Source organism: Parasteatoda tepidariorum, chromosome 4, assembly GCF_043381705.1.
Source record: "Parasteatoda tepidariorum isolate YZ-2023 chromosome 4, CAS_Ptep_4.0, whole genome shotgun sequence".
In the NCBI taxonomy this organism is placed as follows: domain Eukaryota; kingdom Metazoa; phylum Arthropoda; class Arachnida; order Araneae; family Theridiidae; genus Parasteatoda; species Parasteatoda tepidariorum.
The window spans coordinates 95117585-95142105 of record NC_092207.1 but is presented as its reverse complement, the minus strand read 5'-3'; the positions used below and the strand labels follow the sequence as shown (position 1 = coordinate 95142105).

General features: G+C 27.5%; 2 protein-coding genes across 5 annotated transcripts in view; one reads left to right on the top strand and one right to left on the bottom strand.

Moving 5' to 3' along the window:
• Positions 1 to 7830, top strand: part of LOC107441433 (gem-associated protein 5) — a 50713-nt gene extending 42883 nt beyond the window's left edge. The window contains exons 24-26 of the mRNA XM_043048993.2: positions 2498 to 2651; positions 4209 to 6121; positions 7573 to 7830. Of these exons, the coding sequence (XP_042904927.1) occupies positions 2498 to 2651; positions 4209 to 6121; positions 7573 to 7767 (2262 nt within the window). The 3' untranslated portion in view covers positions 7768 to 7830. The remainder of the gene's footprint in view (positions 1 to 2497; positions 2652 to 4208; positions 6122 to 7572) is intronic.
• Positions 7827 to 24521, bottom strand: part of LOC107441434 (probable phosphorylase b kinase regulatory subunit alpha) — a 36398-nt gene continuing 19703 nt past the window's right edge. For 2 of the 4 annotated variants that reach the window (XM_071180213.1, XM_071180212.1), the window contains exons 19-32: positions 23868 to 24050; positions 20881 to 21187; positions 18431 to 18512; positions 18266 to 18343; positions 18116 to 18192; positions 17594 to 17672; positions 17000 to 17129; positions 15441 to 15539; positions 15333 to 15356; positions 15182 to 15231; positions 13651 to 13815; positions 13196 to 13249; positions 12007 to 12210; positions 7827 to 9143 (exon numbers count right to left, since the gene is read on the bottom strand). In XM_071180213.1, the coding sequence (XP_071036314.1) occupies positions 8943 to 9143; positions 12007 to 12210; positions 13196 to 13249; positions 13651 to 13815; positions 15182 to 15231; positions 15333 to 15356; positions 15441 to 15539; positions 17000 to 17129; positions 17594 to 17672; positions 18116 to 18192; positions 18266 to 18343; positions 18431 to 18512; positions 20881 to 21187; positions 23868 to 24050 (1733 nt within the window). In that variant the 3' untranslated portion in view covers positions 7827 to 8942. The remainder of the gene's footprint in view (positions 9144 to 12006; positions 12211 to 13195; positions 13250 to 13650; positions 13816 to 15181; positions 15232 to 15332; positions 15357 to 15440; positions 15540 to 16999; positions 17130 to 17593; positions 17673 to 18115; positions 18193 to 18265; positions 18344 to 18430; positions 18513 to 20880; positions 21188 to 23867; positions 24051 to 24521) is intronic. The other 2 variants (XM_016054693.3, XM_043049001.2) reach the window with 1 other exon arrangement.

Sequence of the window (24521 nt, the reverse complement as noted above, 5' to 3'; positions counted from 1 at the left end):
AAAAAAAAATTTTTATGCAGTAAATGATATTTTGTTTAAAATTTTTTTCTTCCGCAGAGCGAAAGTATTGAAGCCCCCAATAAACCTTTCTTCGCGTGTCAATCTGCTGGCTGGGGTAAAAGTGGTTGACCTTGGTAAAACAATGCCGTCTCCTACTCCATTACTCTCTTATCTTTTCAGGGATGAAAGACTTTTTAAAATTTCCGACCATGTTCCAAGAACTTTTGGGGAGTCGAACGAACGCGGATTTGCGACGAACTCCCCCCCTCCCCCTGCAGTAGCCTCCTGAGAAAATGATCTTCAGAAGAAAATGAGTAGAATTTCTGTAGAATGGGTAGAAAAAGTCCTAAGCAGTTTCGTTTCGGATGCTGATATTTGATTTCTTTTGATTGGCTGATTTACAGAATTTTAAATATTAGGAACTGGGCCAGAATCTGCTAAAATTGCGATTCTTATTTAGACGATTTTTATGTAAATCATCGATTTTCGAATTTAACTGATTTAAAAGTTACTTGTTGAGATTCGTTTTTACACGATTTAAAAATCATTACTCGCAATTCCCATTCACGCAATTTAAAAATTCAATGTCGCGATTTGTATTTAAGCGTTTTTAAAACCCAATATCGCGATTTGTATTTAAACGTTTTTAAAACCCAATATCGCGATTCATATTCCCGCTAGTTTAAAATCCAATGTCGCGATTCGTATTCATATATATTTTTAAATTTCAATATTGCGATTCGTTATCACGCGGTTGTAATATCAAACATCGATTTTCGTATTTATACGCGGTTTAAACATTACTCGTTGCGATAAGTATTCACGGACTCTAAAAATTATGCATCGTGATTCTTATTTACGCGATTTAAAAATTCAATACCGCGATTTGTATTTTCGTGCTTTTAAAATCCAATATCGTGATTCTTATTCACGTGATTTTAAAATTCAATATCGTGATTCTTATTCACGCTATTTTAAAATTGAACATCGCGATTCTTATTCACGCGATTTTAAAATCAAACATCGCGATTCTTATTCAAGCGATTTTAAAATCCAACATCGCGATTCTTATTCACCCTATTTTAAAATCGAACATCGCGATTCTTATTCACGCACTCTTAAAATCCAACATCGCGATTCTTATTCACCCTATTTTAAAATCGAACATCGCGATTCTTATTCACGCACTCTTAAAATCCAACATCGCGATTCTTATTCACCCTATTTTAAAATCGAACATCGCGATTCTTATTCACGCAATCTTAAAATCCAACATCGCGATTTTAAAATCCGATATCGCCTTATTCACGCGATTTTAAAATCCGGCATCGCGATTCTTTTTCACGCGATTTTAAAATCAAGCATCGCGATTCTTATTCACGCGATTTTGAAATCCAACATCGCGATTCTTAATCTAAGGCCTCTAAAAATTGTGTGAGAAATGAACTTTCTTGTCCTATCAACACTGATGATCAAAAGTCTGCAAAACGCAGTCTACTGATCAGTCACGTTAATAAAAGACCATCGAAAAAACAAAGAACTGATGAGAAAGTCCATAAAGGTCCTTTGACCATTAAAGAAATGTTTTTTAAAATGATGTGATACATAAAATCGTGCTTATGCATAATTACTCAAAGTCATCTAAATTATTAAAAAAAAAATTTTTTAATCAAGATTTTATTTAAGAACATAATTACCATTTATTTATATTTATTTGAATAGATAATAATGTAATCATTCTAAGATTGGCTATTGAATTCATATAATTTTTTCTTTTGCACGTTTAATGCTACAGTTATGAACTTCTTTTTTGTGTTTTTGTCAATCACATCCCTGTATAAGACTGGATAAAATGTTTGTGTTTTAACATTCAATGTAAGTTTTAAACTTTATTTTTTAAAAACATTAAATAACATAAAGTTTAATATCTTATAATAATATATGTTTCATAATCATATGTTTTGTATTCAAATAAAAATACAGGATAAGATTGTAGTCTTATCATGGATTTAATATTTAACTACTATAAGTTTACTGAGGAATATCTGAAAGCTTAAATGCCTTTAAAAAATAGAAGACTAGCAGGTATCTATTTGTTTAATTTTGAAAATGTTTTCAGCTTACAGTGCCACATTTGGAACTTAAATTTTTTTATGGATTATGGAGATATTTTTGTCTTTATAATTTTTTGATAGTCTCTTTACTAAAGTATTATATATTTACTTCATTGGTGCCAATTCTGTCAAATCACATTACGACTATTAGTCTGCAAGTAAGTTCAGTTTTAGTATAAGTACTGTATAATATCAATGCTCAGTAAATTTTGAATAGTGGAAATTCTGCCTGTATTCTGTTCTGTTATTTTTCATTTTTATTAAAATCAATTGGGGGAAAATGCTACTTGAAATGTTTTTTCCTCGCAGCACCTAAAAAAATTTGTATGGTGTTATTTATTCACTTGTTTTTTGTTTTAATCAGTATTTTTTATTTATTTTAGGCTCACATTCCAGTATCTATTTTTCTCACAGAATACATTCTTCAGTCACAGATGAACAAAGATTCTGTCGAGCATGATTTACTAAACATTTTTCAAACCTCCCATAACATATCTTCTTTACCTAGAATATTATGTTTGCTTTTCTTTCCCTTAAGTAAGATATGTCATAAATTTCAAGTCTCAATTTTCTATAATTATTGTATTTTATATTTTTTTATGCTTTTATTTTAATGCTCTTCATTAGTGAAGTGTTAGGCATCTTTATTTTTTATTTTAAAATAAGAAATCTCATTAAAATTTACACCAATAGCATTTCAAAAGAAAATTCTTTCTGTAAGAATTCTGCAACAGTGTTCCCATGATTCTGCCACGGGGAGCCAAACTTGAATCACAATTTCATCGTAAATCCACCTAGTATTATTGATAATTTTTTCAGCAGTTATATTTCCACAGCCTTTAAATTCAATTTTTTAATATTATGAAAATTTCTGCATTTTGCCTCGCATATACAGGGTTGCCACAGGCGAATATTTTTCTGAAAAGGCTAAAAAAAGCAACCATTTTCAGGAAAAGGAGACTATTGGGAGACTTTTCAGTATTCCTAGCGATGTTTTTAAGCATAAATTGGGTTGCGGTCCATGGGAGCATCTGAACACACACTGAAAATTTTTTCTTTGAAAAATAAACAAAAATTTTAAAATTTGGAATTGAAAATTTGAGTCATAACTTTTTAATGCGCTCAATTTGAACATATTCCATTGTAAGTCTATTTTGTTTCTCCATCGCCTTTTCAAGGGTTATTGCTATGAAATTCTGCATGATTTTTAAAAAAAACAATTTACGATATTATGATGCTTGAATCTCGAATTTGAGTAGCCACGTTTCACAATATTTATATGTATAAATTGATTTGCTAAACCAATAATTGATAAAAAGGAAATTTTCTGCAAATATACAAATTTTTTTGATATAAAAATTACGCTAGAACACTAACATTTATATAAAATTATCACATTTGCCACCAACTTGACTAAATGGATCATGGTATATAATTATTAAATCATTTAATAAAATTTTAGTCATAATTTTGATGAATTTTTGTTCTTATTTAGGCAACTAAGGGTTACCATAGTTTTCGGTAACTATTTTCATGCTTTAGGCTACAAAAAGCAACTATTTTGTTCATTTTTTTCTTTTTACAAATCTTATGAAATTGTATGGACGCTTGAGGTTTCACTGTATTATGACGGAAATTATACATTCGGAAAAAATGTTGATTAGTATTTTAAATTCTGAAATACTAACTATGTGAGCTCAGACAAAATTTTAAAAGTATATCACAAACAGAATAATAAACAAAACAAACTCAATACTAATTTAGTTATTGGGAAAATATGCAATTCATACATCAATAAAGATTTCTACAAGTTTCAATGTGGAATTTCAAAGTTGATCATACTATTTTACATTACCAAACCTTATCCATTTTAACTGTAAACCATGAACTCTTTTAATGCAAAATTGCTTCTACCTAATTATAAAAAAAAAAACATAAAATATAAGCTTATTTCTATTTTTTAACAGAAAAGATGTAGGCTATTAAAAAAAAAAACTTTTTTTCATGAAAAATGCTTTGATCAATGATCATAATTTACTTATCATACCACTAATTTTTAACTGCCACTAATTGTGATTTATTTTTGTATTGCAGATATCTATTGGATCACAGAAGACAAAGGTTTCTACTGTGAGTTACAGTCCTCTATGAGTCTGAATACAGATAACTTTAAAAGCTATTTCCTTGTCTGTCAGTCAATAGCAGAGAAGATTCAAAGTTTTAAATTTGCAGCACAGGAATCCTTATTTACCAAGGAAGATCTGCAAAATAATATATCTATGACTGCTTTAAAAATGAAACAGCTTTTACTATCAAAGGCAACTGATGAACTTTTATTGCTGTATTTTGTTGCTAATCTTACTGATGAACTTCTGAAGAACATTGTTAAAAAGAAAGAACTTCTGTTGGATTGCATTATGAATGCTTTAAATGAAACTGGTGAAAATTATGCAACTATTGCAAATGTGACAAAATCTGTTAATGATAGTCATGTCGAACACAGCGGGGTAAGTGAAATTAAAAATTCAGAATTAACGAGTGATCTCAATAAAAAAGTTGATCTAGAACTTCCCATTAATTTAATTGCAAAAGAAAATGCTAAAAATACATCTAGTGATACAGATTATAGTGAAACACCAATTAAGGATAAGAAAAATGATGCCAAAGATAATGATGATCGTCTCACACCAGGTGACGCTCCTATTATTGAAAATGCTAGTCATGCTACTGAACCAAATGCATCTTTATCACTGGATATTCAAAATAATTTCAGTTCTGCGGAATGTCAAGTGTCTCATATTTGTGAAAATAATACTGAAAACGTCCATGACACTAACGAGGACAATGCCTCTTCAAAAGACTTAAACGAGCCTGAAAATATGACTCAAAGCCAGAAAGATGATTTACTTTGTGAAGATGTTCAAGAAAATGTAGAAGACAATATAATTAAAAATGATCTTATAGATGTGAATGATCTTCAGTTGCAAGAGTTAATTCAATCAGTTATAGAAGAGGCAGATTTAAAAGCACAATCTATAATAGAAAATAACAAAAAATCCAGCTATATAGCAGAAAGCAGTGAATGTATTTCTGAAGTTTGCATAGATAGTGAAGAAAAGAATTTTTCTCTGAATCTAGTTAACGAAACCAGCAACTATTCCACAAAAAACAGTTCTAAGATAAAAGATATGCCGAACGATAGTACAAAATCATCCGACTGTGCAATAAAAACGAGTTCGGAGTCTGGTCCCTCGAAACCAATGTTTGATCAAGAAAATGAAGAGAGGCAACATGAACTATGCTTAACAAAAATAGATTCGTTTTGCGGTGTTATATCATTAATATCACAAACTGTTTGTAAAGATGAATTCGCTTTACTTTACTATCTTAAAGAACGTTTAAATTATTTGAATAATATCATGTCCGCAACAGTACTAAGTGAAATGTCTAAAGAATTCTCAAAAAATAAAGGAAAATCCAACAAGAACTCTAAAAAGAGAAAGAAAAAGCAGCAGCAACCCTCAACGGAGGTCTCTCTTACTAGTGATAGCAGTTGTGCAAATGAAATTTCTGATCAAACTAAAAAGGTTGATCAAAATCTCCCAACAGAGATATCTTCTATCAGTGATACAGAAACAATTTTGCAAAATAACACGGCTAATGAAGAGTGCTCTGAAAAAGAAACTCTTATTGATGGCCCTGATGATGTAAGTTCCGTTGTGTCGTCTGATAGTAATTCCAATGATATTAAATCCAATGAAACAAATAATTCACAACAGAATGATGTTATAGAAGGAGAAAAGGACACACGTGTCATTAATTGTAACGAAGATTGTAGTAAAACATTGGACACAACTGTTGATGGAAATTGTGCAGATAATAGCCATGCATCTTCTGAAAATATCAGGAATACTAAAGATGGATCCCAAAAGAAAAGAACAGAAACTCTGAAGCAAGAACATAAAATGATTTCAGATGCACTAGTAGTTCTTGAAGAAAATGCTATGGTGAGTTTTTTTTAATAATTATTTTTTTATATTTCTATTATGTAATGCTTTCAAAATAATATTTTGAAAGCTACTATGTATTTATTTTAAAATTGGTGTTCTGATTTTTCATATTTGACTATGTTCTCAGTTTTTAAAAAGTTGCATAAAATATATTTATTGCAAGCAAAATAAGCATGAATAATTATATGCTTAAAAATCTAAGCTCAAATCTTTTAGTTTAAAAGAAACAAAATGAGAAATAAATGCATCATGTTCAGGAGGTAATACAACTAATTTCTTTAATCACCTTTCACTAACAAACTAATCGTGTCCCATTAATAACGGATACATTATTAATTTTTTTTTTTTACTGCTCATCGCAATAACCTTGTTAGAAATAAAAGGAAAATTATGAATTTTATGGGAAGAAAATTAGGAATATTACAGTTAATTTCAATAAGTTTTTGATAATAATTGTAATAAGTTTTTGATGAAAAAAAATAAGAATTATTGTGACAAAAGTAACTGAAATACTAAATTTGTAATGTAACTAAAATTGCTAGAGTTTTACCTCTTCTAGAAATGCTGAAATATATAATTTTATTATAATACTATATTGCATATCATATGCCTACATCAGATAATCTCAGTATCCCTTTGGAATAATAATTTCACTTTGACCTTTGATCCACAATGATTAAGGTTATTGAGTTACAGTAACAGAATGAAAAGAAAAATTAACAGTTTTTAATAAGTAATCTGGAGAAACAGGCTTTTTTGATGCAGGAAAGCCTGCATCCGAAAGTTTGAAATTACCACTCAGATGGTTAAGTTGATGCCAATTGTTTGCTGAATATTGGTCTTACATATGCATGGGTGATTGTAAGCCCAACTCAAAAATCTTGAAAATTTCTTGAGTAAAATCATTAATGACGAGGTTCAAAAAATTAATGTCTTTATAATCTAAATAAATGATTATGCAGCATAATTTAAATCAATACTTATGTATAAGTTTACTTTTATCTTTAATCACATTTATTATTCTACCAGAAAAAATATTTACAAATGAAAAATATGCCAAGTATAAATTCTAGTTCCAATATTTCTAAATAAAATATACAAAAATTTTTATACATAAAATGTAATCAATGATTTCCGGATCACAATTAGCAAAAACTCTGGAAATCCGGATTATTTTCCGGAGCACAATCATCTCTGCATATGTTTTTATTTCAAAATTATATTTTAATATACATTGAATTCATTATCCCACAGTTTTTACCCATCTTGTATATAGTTTTATAGTAATCATCATCAGATTGGTAAAAAATTAAGAAACTCTTCTTCACTGAAATTTTTTTTCTCTCGTTTAATTTCAATTCACTTTTCAAAATCTTTATTTTAAAAGAAATCTGGTATTTTTTATCAATACAATTTTTACATTTAAACTAATAATTATCTTTTTTTAGTGTTGCCTTTATCCAAATCCTTTTGATATTTTGTTGAAGCTTAGTGATGCTATACATCAAGTCGTATACAAATCAGAGTGCCATGCAGTTCGAAATAAACTGCACAGCTTCCTTCATAGCATCATCGATTGGGAAGAAAAATTCTCTTATGGTGAGATCAAGTATGTGTGTAAAATTTGTAAGGTACCTAAATAAAATTTGTGATACATTGTTTTCTAAATAAATTAATCCAATCATTTAATAAAAAAAGGTCATTGACATATAGATTTTTCTTTATTATACATACAGGCAATGTCATCAGTCACTTGTGAAGCATTGTAATACTGATGGAAAAAATAATGATTTAATAACAACCATATTTAAATAACAGTGACCAATATACACATGATAACAATCTTTTTCAAATGATCTTCATTAAAAAAAAAAAATTAAACTTATTAAGCTTTCATTAGTTGAAACATTCCAAAACTATCCTTAAACAATAGGTTTTTAAGACATGTGAAAAAGTGGACACAATATTAAAGCAAATGTTAATCAGCAAATAGCTATTGATATGTTTATACAATTTTAATTGAATAAAAATAAATTTTTTCAAAGAAATTTACATATATACATGCTATTTATTAATGTGGAATGCTTCGATTAAAATATTAATTACTATTTATTTTTAATATTTAAAGCCAGTCAATCGAGAATTTAACTGAAATTTTGAGATGGACGGGTCGCTTAAGAAATTTCTAAAACTATTCATAGCCCTGACAAAGAACTTAATAAATTACAATGCATTTCTATGTTGTAAAATAAATATTTTAAAAAAGATGAACAATAACAATCTGGCACTTTTCTTGACTTATCAATAATTATAATTTTTAAAAAAAACTGACAACTGTTTTTAAACATTTAACAACAAAAATATCTAACAAACTCCATAGATTAATCTTTAACAAATGTGTAACAAAAATAATAAATATGCATTTTATTACATTTAGCAAATAAAAAAATCTAACTTCTATTAGATTAACAAAGCAGGATCCAACTTAAAATCTTAAATGTAAAGAAATTATGCGAATCCATAATATTTTGTTGCTAAAATTTTCTCCAGTTACTTTATTCAATAAAAATATAGCTATTTTTAGTAAAATAAGTGTCTTTGAAACAGAAAACAAATATCTTTATCAGAAGCTAAATATAGTATCACCTCATAAATAACAAAAAAAGAAAGATGTCATTTATAAAGTAAAAATAATGTTCACTATTTTCTATCAGATCTAATTATAAAAAGAAATGGATTTATATTACTATTGCCCAATTTATTATGCAAATATTTTAAGTTAGAGAGTCAAAAGGAGGGTTTTGTAAATGTTGAGATCTTAACTTATGGTACAGTCTAACTCTTGTTTTGGCAAACAGTCCATTGTAGTGGCAACAGATCTAATTAAGTATGTCATTGTACCATAACATCCACTAGGAGCACTGTCATAAAAATGTTGACAAATACCTGCAGCACCACCGCACGGATTATCTGGCGTAGTTGTAGCACAGCATATGGTCGCATCTCCATTAATTTGTTTCTAAAGCACAGAAATATACATTGTATAATAAATAGTTTGTATATTGGTATTATACAGTCCTTAAAAACTGTAATTGGAAAAAAGGATTAAAACTCTTCAATTTTACAAGCTAGTAACAAAATAAAATGTTTGAAAGCAAATCACGTGAAACCCTGCTTAAAAAAGTAGCAGAATTGCGCTGTCGTAAATTGCAGAGGTTGAAGGTCAAGTCCCAACGTATTCAATGATGTCATCAAAAACTGCATGGTTAAAATTCTCACTTTTTCTTTTAGGGTATTTTGTTATTGTAACCTTTAGATTTGAGGTATTTATTAGTTTTTTAATTGTTGGAAAAATTCATTTTTGCTTGTATCTATCCTCTGGAATGAAACCAAAAATCTTCTGAGTTTTGGCTAATTAAAGGTCAAACTAAAAACTGCCATTTTTTCTTCCTCAAAAAAAAAAAATTGTTTTCCTTTTCTACTAATTTTTTTGCAGGTAGCTCATCAACCCCTATGCCCATTGTTCAGTTTGCTGGAATTGATAGATCAATAACGCAATCCTTACAATTGGGTATCATTCACTAATTAAGTTTTTCTACATAAGACAATACATGATAACAGTTTTTATGTTTCAAAAATTTCAACCCCTTTTATTCATTTGATATAATAAAGTAAGGTATAATTCTATCCTAAAATCGCAGATTTTGTACATGGAGGACCATTCACCGATTTTACAAGGTTTCTAATTTATCTCACTTATTTTATGGTTCAAAAAATTTTCTGGACTCTTGTTCCTTTATATATAATCAACATTTAAAAGAGTATGGATTGAGGGGTTAACATTTATGAAATATTGGCTAACACAGTAACAAATCTTATGTAAATTTGATTTATTATTTTTAAAAAAAAAAATCAATCTCTTAACCAACTCAATTATCTCAGAATAGTCAAAGTGGTGAACTAATAGACTGTATACTAAAATGTGTAGTGGCTATACTCATTTTATTTTTGTTTTCAAAATTACTGACACTCTATTTAAATTATTTGATTTAAGAAACATTGGATCTCATCTTTAAATTTGGGTATTATCATCTAATTGTTTATATTATTTTACTAAGTTCCTTAGCATAGTTATTGTAACATTTTCCAATCTTTATGATTATTGCCACCAATTACCGATTCAATACTTAAATTAACATGAAGTCTTTTACTAATTACCTATAATATATTTTTTAGGTGTTTACTCTCTTATTTCCAACGCTTTATCAATCCACTATAATCAATATTAATAATCATCTTATAAATGTTTTTGTAAACTATACATTTATAACTAATTTTTTTTTATTATAATAAAGCACCATACTTATTTTAATGGCATCTACTGATATTAATTAAAAAAAAAGTTTTTACAATATCCCCCATATTTAAATATTTTTACCCATCTGAATTATCCTAATTTTAATATGAAAAATCTCCCTAATTTTAATTTGAGCAAGAGTCAATTTATTCTGAAATTGACTTATGTTTCTCTTTTATTGACTGCTGCTGCATATGTTTTGTAGGAAAAAATATTGAATTAGAAGAATAGAATAAGAAAAAACAATTATTCCTTTTTAATATTATTATTCAAATTATTTTACTTTTCTCTGCTAAATTTTGTATTGAGTATTCTTAATGCTCCTAATTTGGAATCAATTATAAACAACCCGGTGGCTAAGAGGTAGCTCTTCGCGCTGTTGTGCCACAGGTCCCTGGTTCGATCCTCGGGCTGGGCAAGGTTGACTCAGCCTTTCATCCCTTCAGTGGGTCGATAAATGAGTACCAAGCATGCTTGGGAACTAAACACTGGGGGTTCCGCGTTCGGCTGACCACCTGACTGGAGCATCCGCTCCTGCACCCCAGAGCCCAAGGTCAAGAAAACTGAGATGGGCACAGTAGACCTTGGCCCTCTAGGGCTGTCGCGCCACTGAGTTTAGTTTATAAACATACAAATATCACTGGTGTTAAAATTTTTAGAGCTTCTCCATATATATAAGTTTATTTTTGGAATTTACAAACATGGTTTAATTTCTAGTTCAAAAGTATTGTAAACATTGAAAATACTTAATTAAAAAATAGATTAATCATAAGATTATATAAGAGAAATTAAAGAAATGATAAATATAATTTATCAGAGTGTTTTCCAATTAAAATAATGTAATTAATATTGATTTATACAGTTTATTTTTTGAAGCATTATAAATTTTACATTAATTACCTTTGTTTAAAAAGATTTAAGTGAACGATAAAATATAATGAATAAATTTTATAATTCCATTTAAGCATTCATTTTTAAAAAAATTATTTTTATTAAAATTTTTAAAAAAATTATTTTTATTTAAAAATTCATTCATTTTTAAAAAAATTATTTTTATTTAAAAATTATTTTTATTATCCAATACCAACAGGATCAGGGTTAGTTTGTCAGAAAATTGAAATCATTGGATAAATGGTAAACCTTTAAATATATAAAATTACTCAGAATAATTAGTGACTTAAAAAAATGCTTTTGTTTCATTTTTCTATCACAAACAACAATACAAAATTTGGTTAATTTTTGTCTTCTGTTTATTTGTAATTTTCCAGCAACCAGATTTCAGATTCTTTCTGAAAGCAATAATTGGATTGAATTGAATTTCATGTAATAGCACAAAGGTTATAAATGCAACAATAGTATCGACTGTAATAACGATTAAAGGTTTGCGGATTTCTTTTATCGTGTATTAGATAACTGAAGTGTTGTATGGTTAAGCTTTAGATAATTAGGGAAACTCTGTTACAATCAATAAACCTGACAAACACCACAATAATAAAGTGATATTGCAAATTTGGTGTGAACTTACTTGATCTTCTAAAAATATTTGATTTGCTTTATGCACTAAATGCTCAACATTTATTATTCCTCCAAGAGTTTTGACTGCATCATGTTCAACTAATAGCGTCAAAATCATCAAAGCTTCCACCATCAATTGACGATACTCTGGCTGTGGTATACTATTTAACACTGTTTCCACTTCAAGTGCAAATTTTAGTTCACCTGGTGTCATCTAAATAAAATATATTTGTTTTTTAATTATTTACAATAGTAAAATATTTGTTTTTATTAAAAATTTTCCCTTTGAAAAAATATTATTTAAACAATGACTTGTTTTCTGACCCATGATTTAGGTCAAATTAATATTGGTTAGAATATCTGGTTGTGTTGAAGCAAGATCTATTGCCAAGCATTCAAAACATTAGCAAGATGGTAGCTTTAAATGTCCGAAAACAAAAGAGGCTTTAAAATCACATCCAATTTTAAAAAGTAGTATGCGTAAGAATTAAAAAAATTTCCACTATTATAAAATAATAAATATTTTTTACATCTTTGTATAAATCAGTTTTATAATGGTGTACAAAATGTTTTTAGAATTGCTTATAATGGTTTCTAGATGTGACAAAATGCGCAAGAAGTAAAATTGTTGTGAAGGGTTCCACACTTATGACAGCTCCCTTGTCTAAAAAAAAAAAATTTGGATAGTATTTTCCTAATTACAGTTACCCTTATATTTTAAGGATCAAGAATTCAAATCCATTGCTAAAAATCTATGTTTACTCAAGGAAAAAGAATGTTTTTGTGACTGATTTCATAAATTAAAATATCGTTGCAAATTAATAAGCATATTTAACATTAGGCTGTCAGACTATTAAGATCAAGTCCTAATACGTGAAAATCCAATCATTAGATCAATTTATTCAGGGTGTCCATTTTCTTTGCACACTGTATATTATTATATCTTGCAAAATTTTTTACTATTTTGAAAATCCCTTGTTTTGTTTTTTTTTTACACAGAAAATTTTAGTATAGCATGATATACCTAATTTTTACTTGTAACCATTTTATTTTTCAAGAAGAAATTTCATGCTTCCACCAAGAGCAAATATAATTTTAAATTATTTGATTTCAAGTAATAAAATCCTGTATTTTATTTGATAATATCTCACTACAGAAATGGTATATTTTGTCATATGAGATAAAATGTATGAAATTACCTCTCTTGTTAATTGCTGGTTAAGAATTTTTCCTTCAACTGACAATCCTTGGCACTAAAATTAAATACATTTATTAAAATATTTTCATGTATAAACATTGAAAAAGCTATTCACAATAAAAAAACAATCATATGTCATTTTAATGAAGTAGTTTTAACAGAATAAAATGAGAAATATTTTATTTATCAGATTAATCTTTTCTATTCAATCTAGATGTAAAAGTAATTTACCTTATTTATATTCGCTCTCTATATTTTGAGGTGTTCGAATATGAAAGTTTATCGCTTCATTTCCCTACCAATTTGAAAATATACAAATTCCTTAACTTTTCTGAGAATATAATATTTTACAATTACATAAAATATAAAAGCTACCAGTGACGATATATCATTTCCGAGCAGCTACTAAATATATTCAATATATCTATTTCTTTAACATGTATGCTTTAAACTTACCCTTTCTAAGACTGACCAAATGCGTGGATAGAACCCTCTAGGAACTCTGTTCAGAGCTCCATCGAGTCTTCGTCTCCTCAACCACTGCCCTTGTCTATCACTTTCAAACTGACCTCCCTCATCACTCGGTCCATCTTTCCCCAGGATAATATCAACCATGCTTTTCTAAAATTATAGAAATAATTTATGTATATATTATAGCATACCCTCCAACTGCTACGGAATTTCCGTAGTTTCAGAAATCTTCTTTTCTGACGGTAGCAAAATTAATGCCTTAATATTTAAAAAATAATAATTTTAGCGTAACTTGTCCACTATTATTTATAAAAGTGCAGGCCATATGGCTAGATTCTTAAGTTCTGATAAAAGTTTTATGAGAAATCCATTTGCTTTAAAAATTTCTACTTTGGTTCGCTACCACTAGAAAGAATTATTTTCAAAATCCTCATAAGTTGGAGGGTATGTATTATAGTATCAGAACTGTCTAATAAACGTAACTCAGTAATTTTGGCTATTTATTACTTTCCTTTCTAATGGAAAACTTGCCTGTCCTATACTATCCAATTTAAAAATAATTCGTAATTGTATTTAATTTTGCATTGAGTTGCAATGTTCATAGAGCTAATCATGAAAAATGTTTTTCAAGAAAATGAATATTTTAGTTGGTAGAGCTATGAATTTGATTCAACATTAGCTTTGTGGGGAAGTTATTAATAAATTAGTACAAATGGACACTAAAAAATTTTCACAAAACCAAAAATCACATACTGATACAAATAAAAAAAATTTAAATTATTTCCCAGTGGCTTTACGTTAATTATCAAAATAAAGACTTATGACTATTCTTTAACTCGATTCATATACCTTGTTTAATTTGATAGTTTATTACTACTTTAGATTCAAATTTGAAACAATTCACATTTTTATTCTAATTCTTTCTCTTCATTTCTGATTTTTTTTTCTTTCGAAAAGACCTCATTTTCTATCCGATTCAAAATACTTTCTTGCACTTGTATGATATTATTGTTTAATACAATCATAAATCGTTTGTGTGAAAGCGAGATGTTCATTGGTGGTTTATCATTTCTTTGACTTTTCACTTAGTGTAAATAATTTAGCTCTCTAACATTTTTGGCATGAGTATAGATCGGTAGTTATTTATTTTGCATGTATGGTTGAGCTTCTACCCTTGTTAGCAATGGTTCCAGCTTAATTTTGGATAAAATTTTATTTCTAAATTTTTGAAGTATTTTATCTCTGTGGCATTCTCTTCTCTAAGATTGCTTTATTGAAAGGTAATTTTTAATTAAATGTTATATCCAAAGAGCTCTTGAGAATACTCTAGCAAATTTTATTATTCAGGAAAGTGTAGTCTCCTCTAAGAACCATGAAGAAAATTTTTTTTACCAAACATATACATAATTGCTAAATGGAACTTAAACTCTCTTTCTTTAAAGTTAATAACTATTTCGAATAATTCAGCAGCAATTTCTTTTAATGCTGAGGCTAATATAAATGTACTTTTACTCACCTTACTTTGAACTTTACTTGGATTGGCAACAGAAACAACTCCACTTCGTGCTGTAATGAATTAAAAGGTATGAGATATAATGAAATAAAAACCAACTTTAATAAATCTAACAGGTTAAGTGTTAGGTTAAAAGAATCTTTCAGCGATTTACCATACAACTGTCTATTCCTGAATTCTGAGAGCAATAAAATAAAAATAAAGAATTTTAATCATTGTAAATAATGAATATATTTTGGAATATCTTTAAAATACAACTTACCGCTTTTAACAACAAATTCTTTGCCACTCAAAATATGATGAAGTAGCATCTTGACTTCAAAAGGACTTAAATTTAATAGATGTTCTGAGGCTTCATCACCTAAAATATTTGAATTGTAAGTACTAATATTTTTACTCTAACAATTAAAGGTCTTAGGAAAATAATATAACAAGGTGCCACATTTTCAAATTCTTCAGAAGAGCATTTTTTTGGTAAAATATAGTTACTATGTAAGGAAAAATATGTTTTTCTATATTTTGCATTCATCTAGTGGAAATATGAAAAGTATCTATCTGGAAATAATACTGAGGAAAAATTAAATGCAAAAGTTCCATTTCGGCAATAGTACGGCTAATCACTTTATTAACACAAGTACTTAGATTTCACTTAATGAATTGAAATTTGATTGAAGGGGCAATATTGTAAGCAATAAAAAATAAATCAGCAAGTTTTTACCACTGACTACAAAGAAACTATTTTTGGATAATCAATTAATAAGTAATAAACTTCATTATTATTTATCCACTTTTAAACAATTCTATTAGTAACTGGCAACCAATATTAAATCAGTGGAACATTTATTGCATACTCTTATTAACAACACTGTGCCATCAAGAACAGTGAGACATAATTTAGAAACTCTTCCTGTTAAAAATAATATCTATAGAAAATATATATTTGTTGTTTCAACTGTCACCCCAGTAATAAAAATTTAAAAAAGAAATAAAAATCTTTAATTTTAATTATCTTTAAATTAAAAGATTTTTATGGATGAAGATATTAATTATATACCATTTAATTCTGAATAAAAACCCAGTCATGTACAAGCTAGTACACTTTTTATTTGAAAATTCACCTAAAATTCGAAACTCGTATATAAGCAAATGTAAAAAATAAATAAAGCATGCTACGCTTAGAAACTAAAATATACACCCTTTCTTGTAGTAATGATAGATCTAGTAAGGGTTGCATAATGGGTAAAAGAAGTATTGACCTATTGAATTCTTAATTAGAAGATTAAAAAAAAATAGTATTCTTTTCAGATTGTTTTTTTTAAATGTTTCTTTTTCAATTTTTATATTTAGGCATTCCGTTTACAACTATTATTTTATGTGTTTGTATATAGGTTTCTATATAGGCATGCTAATGTTCGACTAAAGATGATTATTTTGGTGATGTCCTGGAAATTTTCTAAGTCGGTGAATTTGACTACCAAGTGAGCTTTTGAAAATTTTCACGTAATTCTCAGCCTGTATTTGGAAATATATATATTACATAACATCTTTTACATCTATATTAAAATAGGGAATAACATTTAATGTTGCGAAAGGGACCTTCAGGGCTAATCGTCAATAGCTATAAGATTTTTGTTGCTTGTATCTAGCTAAGGAACTGCTCAAACAGGTAAAATAAAATAGTATATAAACAAACAGTAACGAAGTCAAGATAGTAATTAATTATCATATTCAAGAAAGATACATGATTTTAAAAATACACTACTAGTAAAAGACATACTGATTTTAAAAATAACAATTCTTAAATTAAGGTTCAAATCATACCAGAGCATTTCAGAGAACGAGCTAATTCTGAAGCCATTACTTGAATGATTAAACCAACTCGTAACCTCAGCATTTCTAGAAACAGTTGTGGTTCAGTTCTTATGAACATAGCTAAGTAAACTAACAGTTCCTAAAAACACAAATAAGAATCAAAATTAAATTGTCAAGAGTATTAAAAAAAGAATATTTTGAACAACTATGTTTCATGTTTGAAAACTAATTTTTCAGTAAGTTCCATTCAAGAATCTGATTACAATTGCATGTATAGCAGAAAAACTACAAAAGAGTTGCTCTTCACTTACAAGAATGTCACTGTGATTTTTGCAAAATGTCCAAGTAATAAAAACTGCATTAAAATGAATGATATAAAAATTGAATTTATATGTCTTGTAAACAAGAAAAAACATTTTTTTAAAAAATGACATTTCATATTTAGGAAAGCTTATTCTATTAATACAAAAAGGTGGTGCACTTTTCTCAATTCTATAATTTTAGTTTACTTCAAGGAAAATATTCTTCAATCGTGCAATGATAAATTATATAAAAATTCTATTCTTTTTAAGAATGCTTTAATATGCATTATTTTTTACTCACCTGTGTCAGCATTGCAGTACTTTGATCACTGCCATGGGCATTATGAATTATTGCAATTAAATCTTTTGATGGTATAGGCCTGTAAAAGATTTGAAATAAATAAATACATATTTATGTATAATTTTGTGATAGTTATAGTAGAGGTATTTTGAAATTTAAAAGAGAACTTTCATAGTTAATATTAAAAAGAAATATTAATAAACTGAAAAGCACTAGAAAACAAGTGTTAGTAATGATAAAGGTTACAAAAAGATTTTAAAAAAATTTTTTGTGTCCCAATTATTTCAGATAATTGTGATTCTATGGTTGTAAAAAACGATAAAGAAAAAAATAATAATCATCGTTTCTCAGATATTGTGTAAGGAAAAAACCAATAACTTTAAAAGGTCATAACAATTTGCATAGTTTTAAAATGATGTATTGAATTAGTATTTCATAGTTATTTATAAATTAAATTTTATAACTACAAAATTATATTTACTAAGAATTAATTAATGCCTATTTCAACTGTGTTTTATTTACCTTGTAATAGTTTCTTCACAAATAGACGGCATTCCAATAGTAACTTGTTTTTGTCGTACTAACAAGTCAGTAACAGCCTAAAACACAGCAGATATTAAAATAAATCCCTAACCATAATAAATTATTTATCTTTTACTGTGAAAAACTCACTTTGGCAAGATCTTCCACTTTTTTTCCAAGCATTCCAGCAATATGTCTCACTAAAGCCCATTTCTTTTCATGGCATGCCTTTACAAACGTGACAAAAAAAAATTTAAATTATAATCTGCACTTATTAATAGCAAACAAATATTTAAATTTAATTAATTAAATTACCTTTTCGTATAGATCTTTCAATAAATCTTTAATAGTAACAACATCGTTTTGGCCACCTAAACCAGTATCCCAATGTATACCCCTAAAACGACAGCAAGAGATATTTTTTAAGAGTTAAAATTTATTATTCTAAAGTGAAGGATTAACTCACATTAAAATTAATACCCTAAGAATAAGCTCTTGTGTCAAATTAATTTTAGAACTCCAGAAGATTTTAATGTAAATTTTATTAAGAATACAATCATGTTCTGTAAGTATGGTAATTAAAAATACACAATTCTTAATTTCCCTTTAAATTAATTTAGCAATTTGACAACAACAAAATTCATAATTTTTCAAGAAACAGAATTGTACTGTATGTATTATTAATTTTTATTATTTTCTAAAAGTATTACAAACAGCTTACTGTGTTATTATTTTCACTATAAAAATGTCCATTATACTAAAAAATTCTATCATTTACAAAAGTATAAGTTTTAAGTTAAAAGAACAATTAATGAAATGATAAAAAAAAATTATATAGTTGAAATTTATTAAGAAAATAGTAAAAAAAGATAAAAGTTTAACATTAATGTAGGATAAAGTTAATAATAATGAATGAGTATACTGTAAACATTTAAGCATAAAAATAAAAAAATACTTTGTGAAAAGTTTGATTGCCATCAAAACTACTTTTCTTAAATCACAGTGTTGATCTTTATCAAGAGAATAAATAAACAAAATAAAATAGAAAACTGATTAAAAAAAGCATAAATAACAATAATGACCACTCTATAACGATTTGATGCCATAAACAAATATTTCGTTTGGTGATAAAATAATTTAAACCAGCCAGCCCAGTAGCAAAAATCTTGCAGTACAGCAACGAACACTGCAGATTTTTACAGCATTAACATATTATCTTTCATTTAAGTTTTTTTTTTTTTAAAAAAAAGCAAATAAACAAATTTATAGAATTTCTGATACTCCTTTTTTAAAACGTCTCTAAGCAACTCTCTAATAAAAATTATAAAGATGAATTAAAAAGCACTGCAAAAAATAAAAGTATAGATCTTTTTTTAGTTACTTGATTACAGACTTAACTGTATAGAGATTTATTCCATTTTTTTAGTATCATAGTAAAAAATTGAACTTAAATGTTAACAACATAAGGTTTATATGCTTAATTTTTAAGGATCTTATGTAAATGCTGTTACATGCTTCGATTTAGCTGAATTTTTACATTATTATTTTCTGCGTGACTGCGCCCAGCTTACAGACAAATTTGAATTTTTGAAGATAAGGCTGCAGATTAACTCCATAAATTCTGCTACCAGTCAATGCTTTTTACTTCTATTAGCAATAATCTATTGTTTTAATTTTTTTTTAAAAACTTGTTTCAAATCTTTCAAAGACACATTTGAGTTTAAGCAAACATTTGTAAATGCAATATGGTTTTTTTTTGTATTACATTATAGAGAAATGCGAATGGCTCAATAGGGATATTTTCTAATTTAATAACCTCATTTATAAGTACTAATCATACAAAAAGGTTACAAAAATATTGCTTTTATTGTTATCAAAGAAGAATTTACAAGACTTCACATTTATTGACTTTGCTTAAACAAAAGAACATTTAATAATTATAGAATGATTAATTGCTATATTAACTAAATAGTAGATTGACTCTGTAACAATGCATAGACATAGTATTAGATATCACCAATTCACTTATGTTACTCACCATATTAGGCTTTATTTATACTGAGATTATCTTTTGGTTACCTTTTCTGTGGTAACTTCGCGATGCACAAGGGTGGAATTATCAACTACCTCATTTATTTGTATTTATTTTATGTTAATAATAAATCTAGTTCTAGTATAAGGATGAATGGCATTAAGACATATTTGGATCAAAGTCAATTAGAAATTTCTTTACTTTATTGTTCAATAGGAACCCAGTTCAAAAGATGCCTTTCTTTTTATTACAAATTTAATGTATTGTGTAGTTACTTCTTACTGTAATTGCAGGGCAAGTAGGCCAATATTGTGCATGTAAGATTCCGGTTGAGAAATATAGGCCTTTACTAAAATACATGGATAAACATCCCATGTCTCAAAGCACAAAATCCTGAAGCTTTTACTATACCTCGCAATAATAAAATTAATTGGAACTCTTGTTAAGTCTAAACTCTTATTAAGTTGAAATACTTCGCACCAGATAAGAAGTAATTATTCATTAAAGGTATGTAAATAAGTTATCTAAAAATCGCAAGCGTATTTTGTGATTGAAAATAATTATTTGGAATTTTTAATTTTCTGCTAATTGCTATGAAGAATAAGGTACCTTACTTTTTATTAAATTGAAGTACTTTGTATCAGATAAGAAGTAATTAATGTGGTTCATTAGAGATATGTAAAAAGCATAATTTGTGATTGAAAGTAATTATTTGTAATTATGAGAAACATACCTGTTTCCAACGATATAATGCAAGATATCTCCTTGCTCTTCCAATGACTCTGTTTCTTTGAACATGATCACCAGATCTTCATCATTTACGTTATCATACTGCCGATCAGAAATTGTACGAATACGTGCAGTCGAGCTCCAGTGATCATCTTCCTCTGGGTCTAGTCCAGGGGATGGTGTTCTACCTACAGATTCTGTGGGAGAAGAGTAAGGAGATTCTGACTGTATGGAATAAAGTCCTTCAGGACCAGGAGAAACAGGTGGGGGACTATGAATCTTTTCATACCGTTCACGCAAGTTAATCAAATCTAAAGAAGAACATAAATATATTAATTTCTCTAGCTAAAAGAAAATCATTTAAAAATTTAGTCTTTAATAGAAATTCTTCAATAGAAAATTCTTTAATAGAAATATATCATTATAAATATATAAGTTAATGTATAAAATAAAGTTTAAGAAAGCTATTGAAAAAAATCTGCATAGTGAGCAAAAAAAAAAAACATCCTGAATAAATTTTGATCCAATGAATGGATTTTCATGCACTAGGACTCAAACTTAATGGTTCATGGGGGCAAACCTCCAGTATGCTAATGAATTTGCGCAGACGATATATTTTAAGTCACGAAAAATACACAAAAATGCACTTTCTCTACAGAAAAATACCTTTGCTTCAACGAATAATGATTCCNAAAAAAGCACTTTTTAAAAACGCCAGCTGAAAAAAGCACCTTTAAAAGCTTTTAAAAACGAAATCCCCCAAAAAGCACCTTTAAGTACTTTTTACAAACGCTACGCACCCTGCTCCAGTATGCTAATGAATTTGCGCAGACGATATATTTTAACTCACGAAAAAATACACAAAAACGCACTTTCTCTACAGAAAAATACCTTTGTTTCAACGATAATGATTCCTGATCCCCCAAGGTGCTGGGGGGGTCAGAGAACAACAGTCTGAGAAATATGGTCCCATAGTTTGGTCAGGCGAGAGGTCCAAAATTTAGACCCCTTAATGTTAATTTTATCTTTTGCATAGTTCTCCATATTTCATAACTTTTATAGCAAATTGAAAATTTTTGCACACAATCGTAAAATTTGTTTATCCAAAGATATTTCCATGCCAAAGATGTATTTTAATAACTATTTATTATTTTCTCAATAATAGTAAAAAAAATTTCAATTGTGAGGTTAATTTTTACATCATTTTAAATAATGTAATTTTATAAGGCAAAATAGAACATTTGAACAAAATCAGTCAAATAGTTATAGAAAAATCAAATTTTAAAATGGTCAATTCAAAATTTTATGGACAATTAATAAATAAATTAGGAATAAATAATTATTAAAAAATATTTTTTGTATGGAATTATCTTTGGATAATTGAATCATATAATTGCGTCCAAATTTATTATTCACATAAAAAGTTCTTGAGATGTGGCAAGCTATGAAAAAAGTAAAACAACATTACGAGGTCCTAACTTTGGACAGCTCTCCTGGCTAAACTCTTAGGACCAGATTTCCACTACACCCTATATTTTGAGGGTGATAAATAGAAATCCGTCTGAAAAAAAAAGGGTATTTTTATTCAGTGAAAGCACGTTTCTGTGTTTGCTTTTGTTACTTAAATATCGTCCGCATAAACTAATTAGCATATTTGAGGTCCCTCTCATGAACCTTAAGTTTGACTTCTAGCACGTGAAAATCCAATTGTCAGATCAAAAGTTATTCAAAGTGATTCGTTTTTTGTGCGCTGAAAATATCTGAAGACATTCGAATGATTTTAAATAATTATTACAATGGCAAATATTGTTTTAGAAGTTGGTTTTAAATTATCAATAAAAATAATCACTGAATAAATTCTCTACTTAAAAAATGAAGAACTAAATCAAAGTGAAAGTCAAGTCAATTCCTAAATATTTATTCAATACATTGACACTATGATACATTTACAAAGGTTTTATCAAAAAGGAAGTTAATCATAATGGTTTTCATAAAACTAGGGCCAGATAGCTCAACTTTTGTAATTTAAATATTAGCCTTTACAAATATTTATGATATAAATTGTAATTTGTAGACAAATACCTTATTTTAAGAAAAATGAAAGTAATGCATTTAGTTACACAATTTTAGAGCAATTAAAATATTCATTTAAAAAAAATAACCATTTAATTTTATTTGAATGCAATTTAAAATATTTATAGGAAAAAACATGAGATTACAAAATAAATTTAACCAGTGGAATTTCTTCATATCTTTAAGAATAATCCTCGATACTGTGACATTTATTTTAATGTAAGGAAATGCTTCCGAATTATAAACAGTTTTTATTATGTCATAAAACTTTTAATATAATTTTTGTCAGTGAGTAAATGAGTCTAGAATGTTACCTTAGTTATTTCCCAACGATGAGAAAGAAAAGTCAGTTTTCAAAAAGTAGAAACCTCACGGTTAGTACTTTTTCTTAATAATACCATCTTAGAAAAACACCCTCAATACAGTTTTGTTAGTAATAAAATAATTAGTATGAGTAAAAATCCTTTGATTTGCTAATAAAAGTACTAGACAGAAATGGTAAAAATTCACCTGAAAATATTTCTTCATATACCACTCTTCAGTTTTGTATTAAAATGTATAGAACATTGCATACATTAAACATTTTTACAAATTTCAAAATTATGCATAGGCAAAAATAACATCTTACCCATAAAAAAATGCAAAAGATAAAACAAAACAAAAATCTATGTCCTTAATAAATTTATGAATAAATATCATTAGAACATTTATAAAAATTGTTTCAATAAATATTTGTACCTACTACTTATTTCAAATAAAATGAAATGTGAATTCAATTAACAGCATTGTTTTCTATACAAAACATAGATAGCTTGGTCTTATATTGTCTTGATAATGATTATTAAGCAACAAATAAATTGTGACTTAGTTATAAAGAAATTTGAATTGAAATAAATGATCAATAAAGCCTATACTAACCAGGATCATATTTGTCAACCTGTATTGATCTTGTTCTCTTAATAATACCACTAACTCCAGATCGCCGGGACCTCATAGAACTTTTCTTTCTTTTCACAGACATGGCTCCATAGCTCAACAAAGGTCTTAAGAAGCATTTGTTTAGTTCTTTTTCTAGATATTCTCGCACACTTACATTTAAACCTAAAACAATTTAAAGGAATTGTTACTGAAATACTTAAAAGACAATTGCTTTAAAATGCATTTTTTATACACATTAATTTAAGCATATACTGTTTATAATAATGTGAAATCAAAAATACAGACTAAAAAAAAATTAACCGAGTTTTTATGAATGAAAATAAACTTAGCAGGAAAGAGAACCAAAGAGTGATTACTCAAACGACTTCAATTTAAGGAATTAAAATGTTTAAAAAAAATTTGTTTTGCTTAAGGAAATGTAAAATTTTAAAAGTATAATTTTTGATTTCAAATTTTTTTTTTAACAGAGCAATAAATATTCATTTAATAGAATCAATTTAAGATAATTAAATGCATATAATTAACAAAAATTACACTTAGCTGCAAAAAAAACAAAATTTTTTTTTTGAGACTCTAAGCCATTTTTACTTTTTTTTTTTGTCTAAAATAAATTCCTACTTTCTAATGTGAACC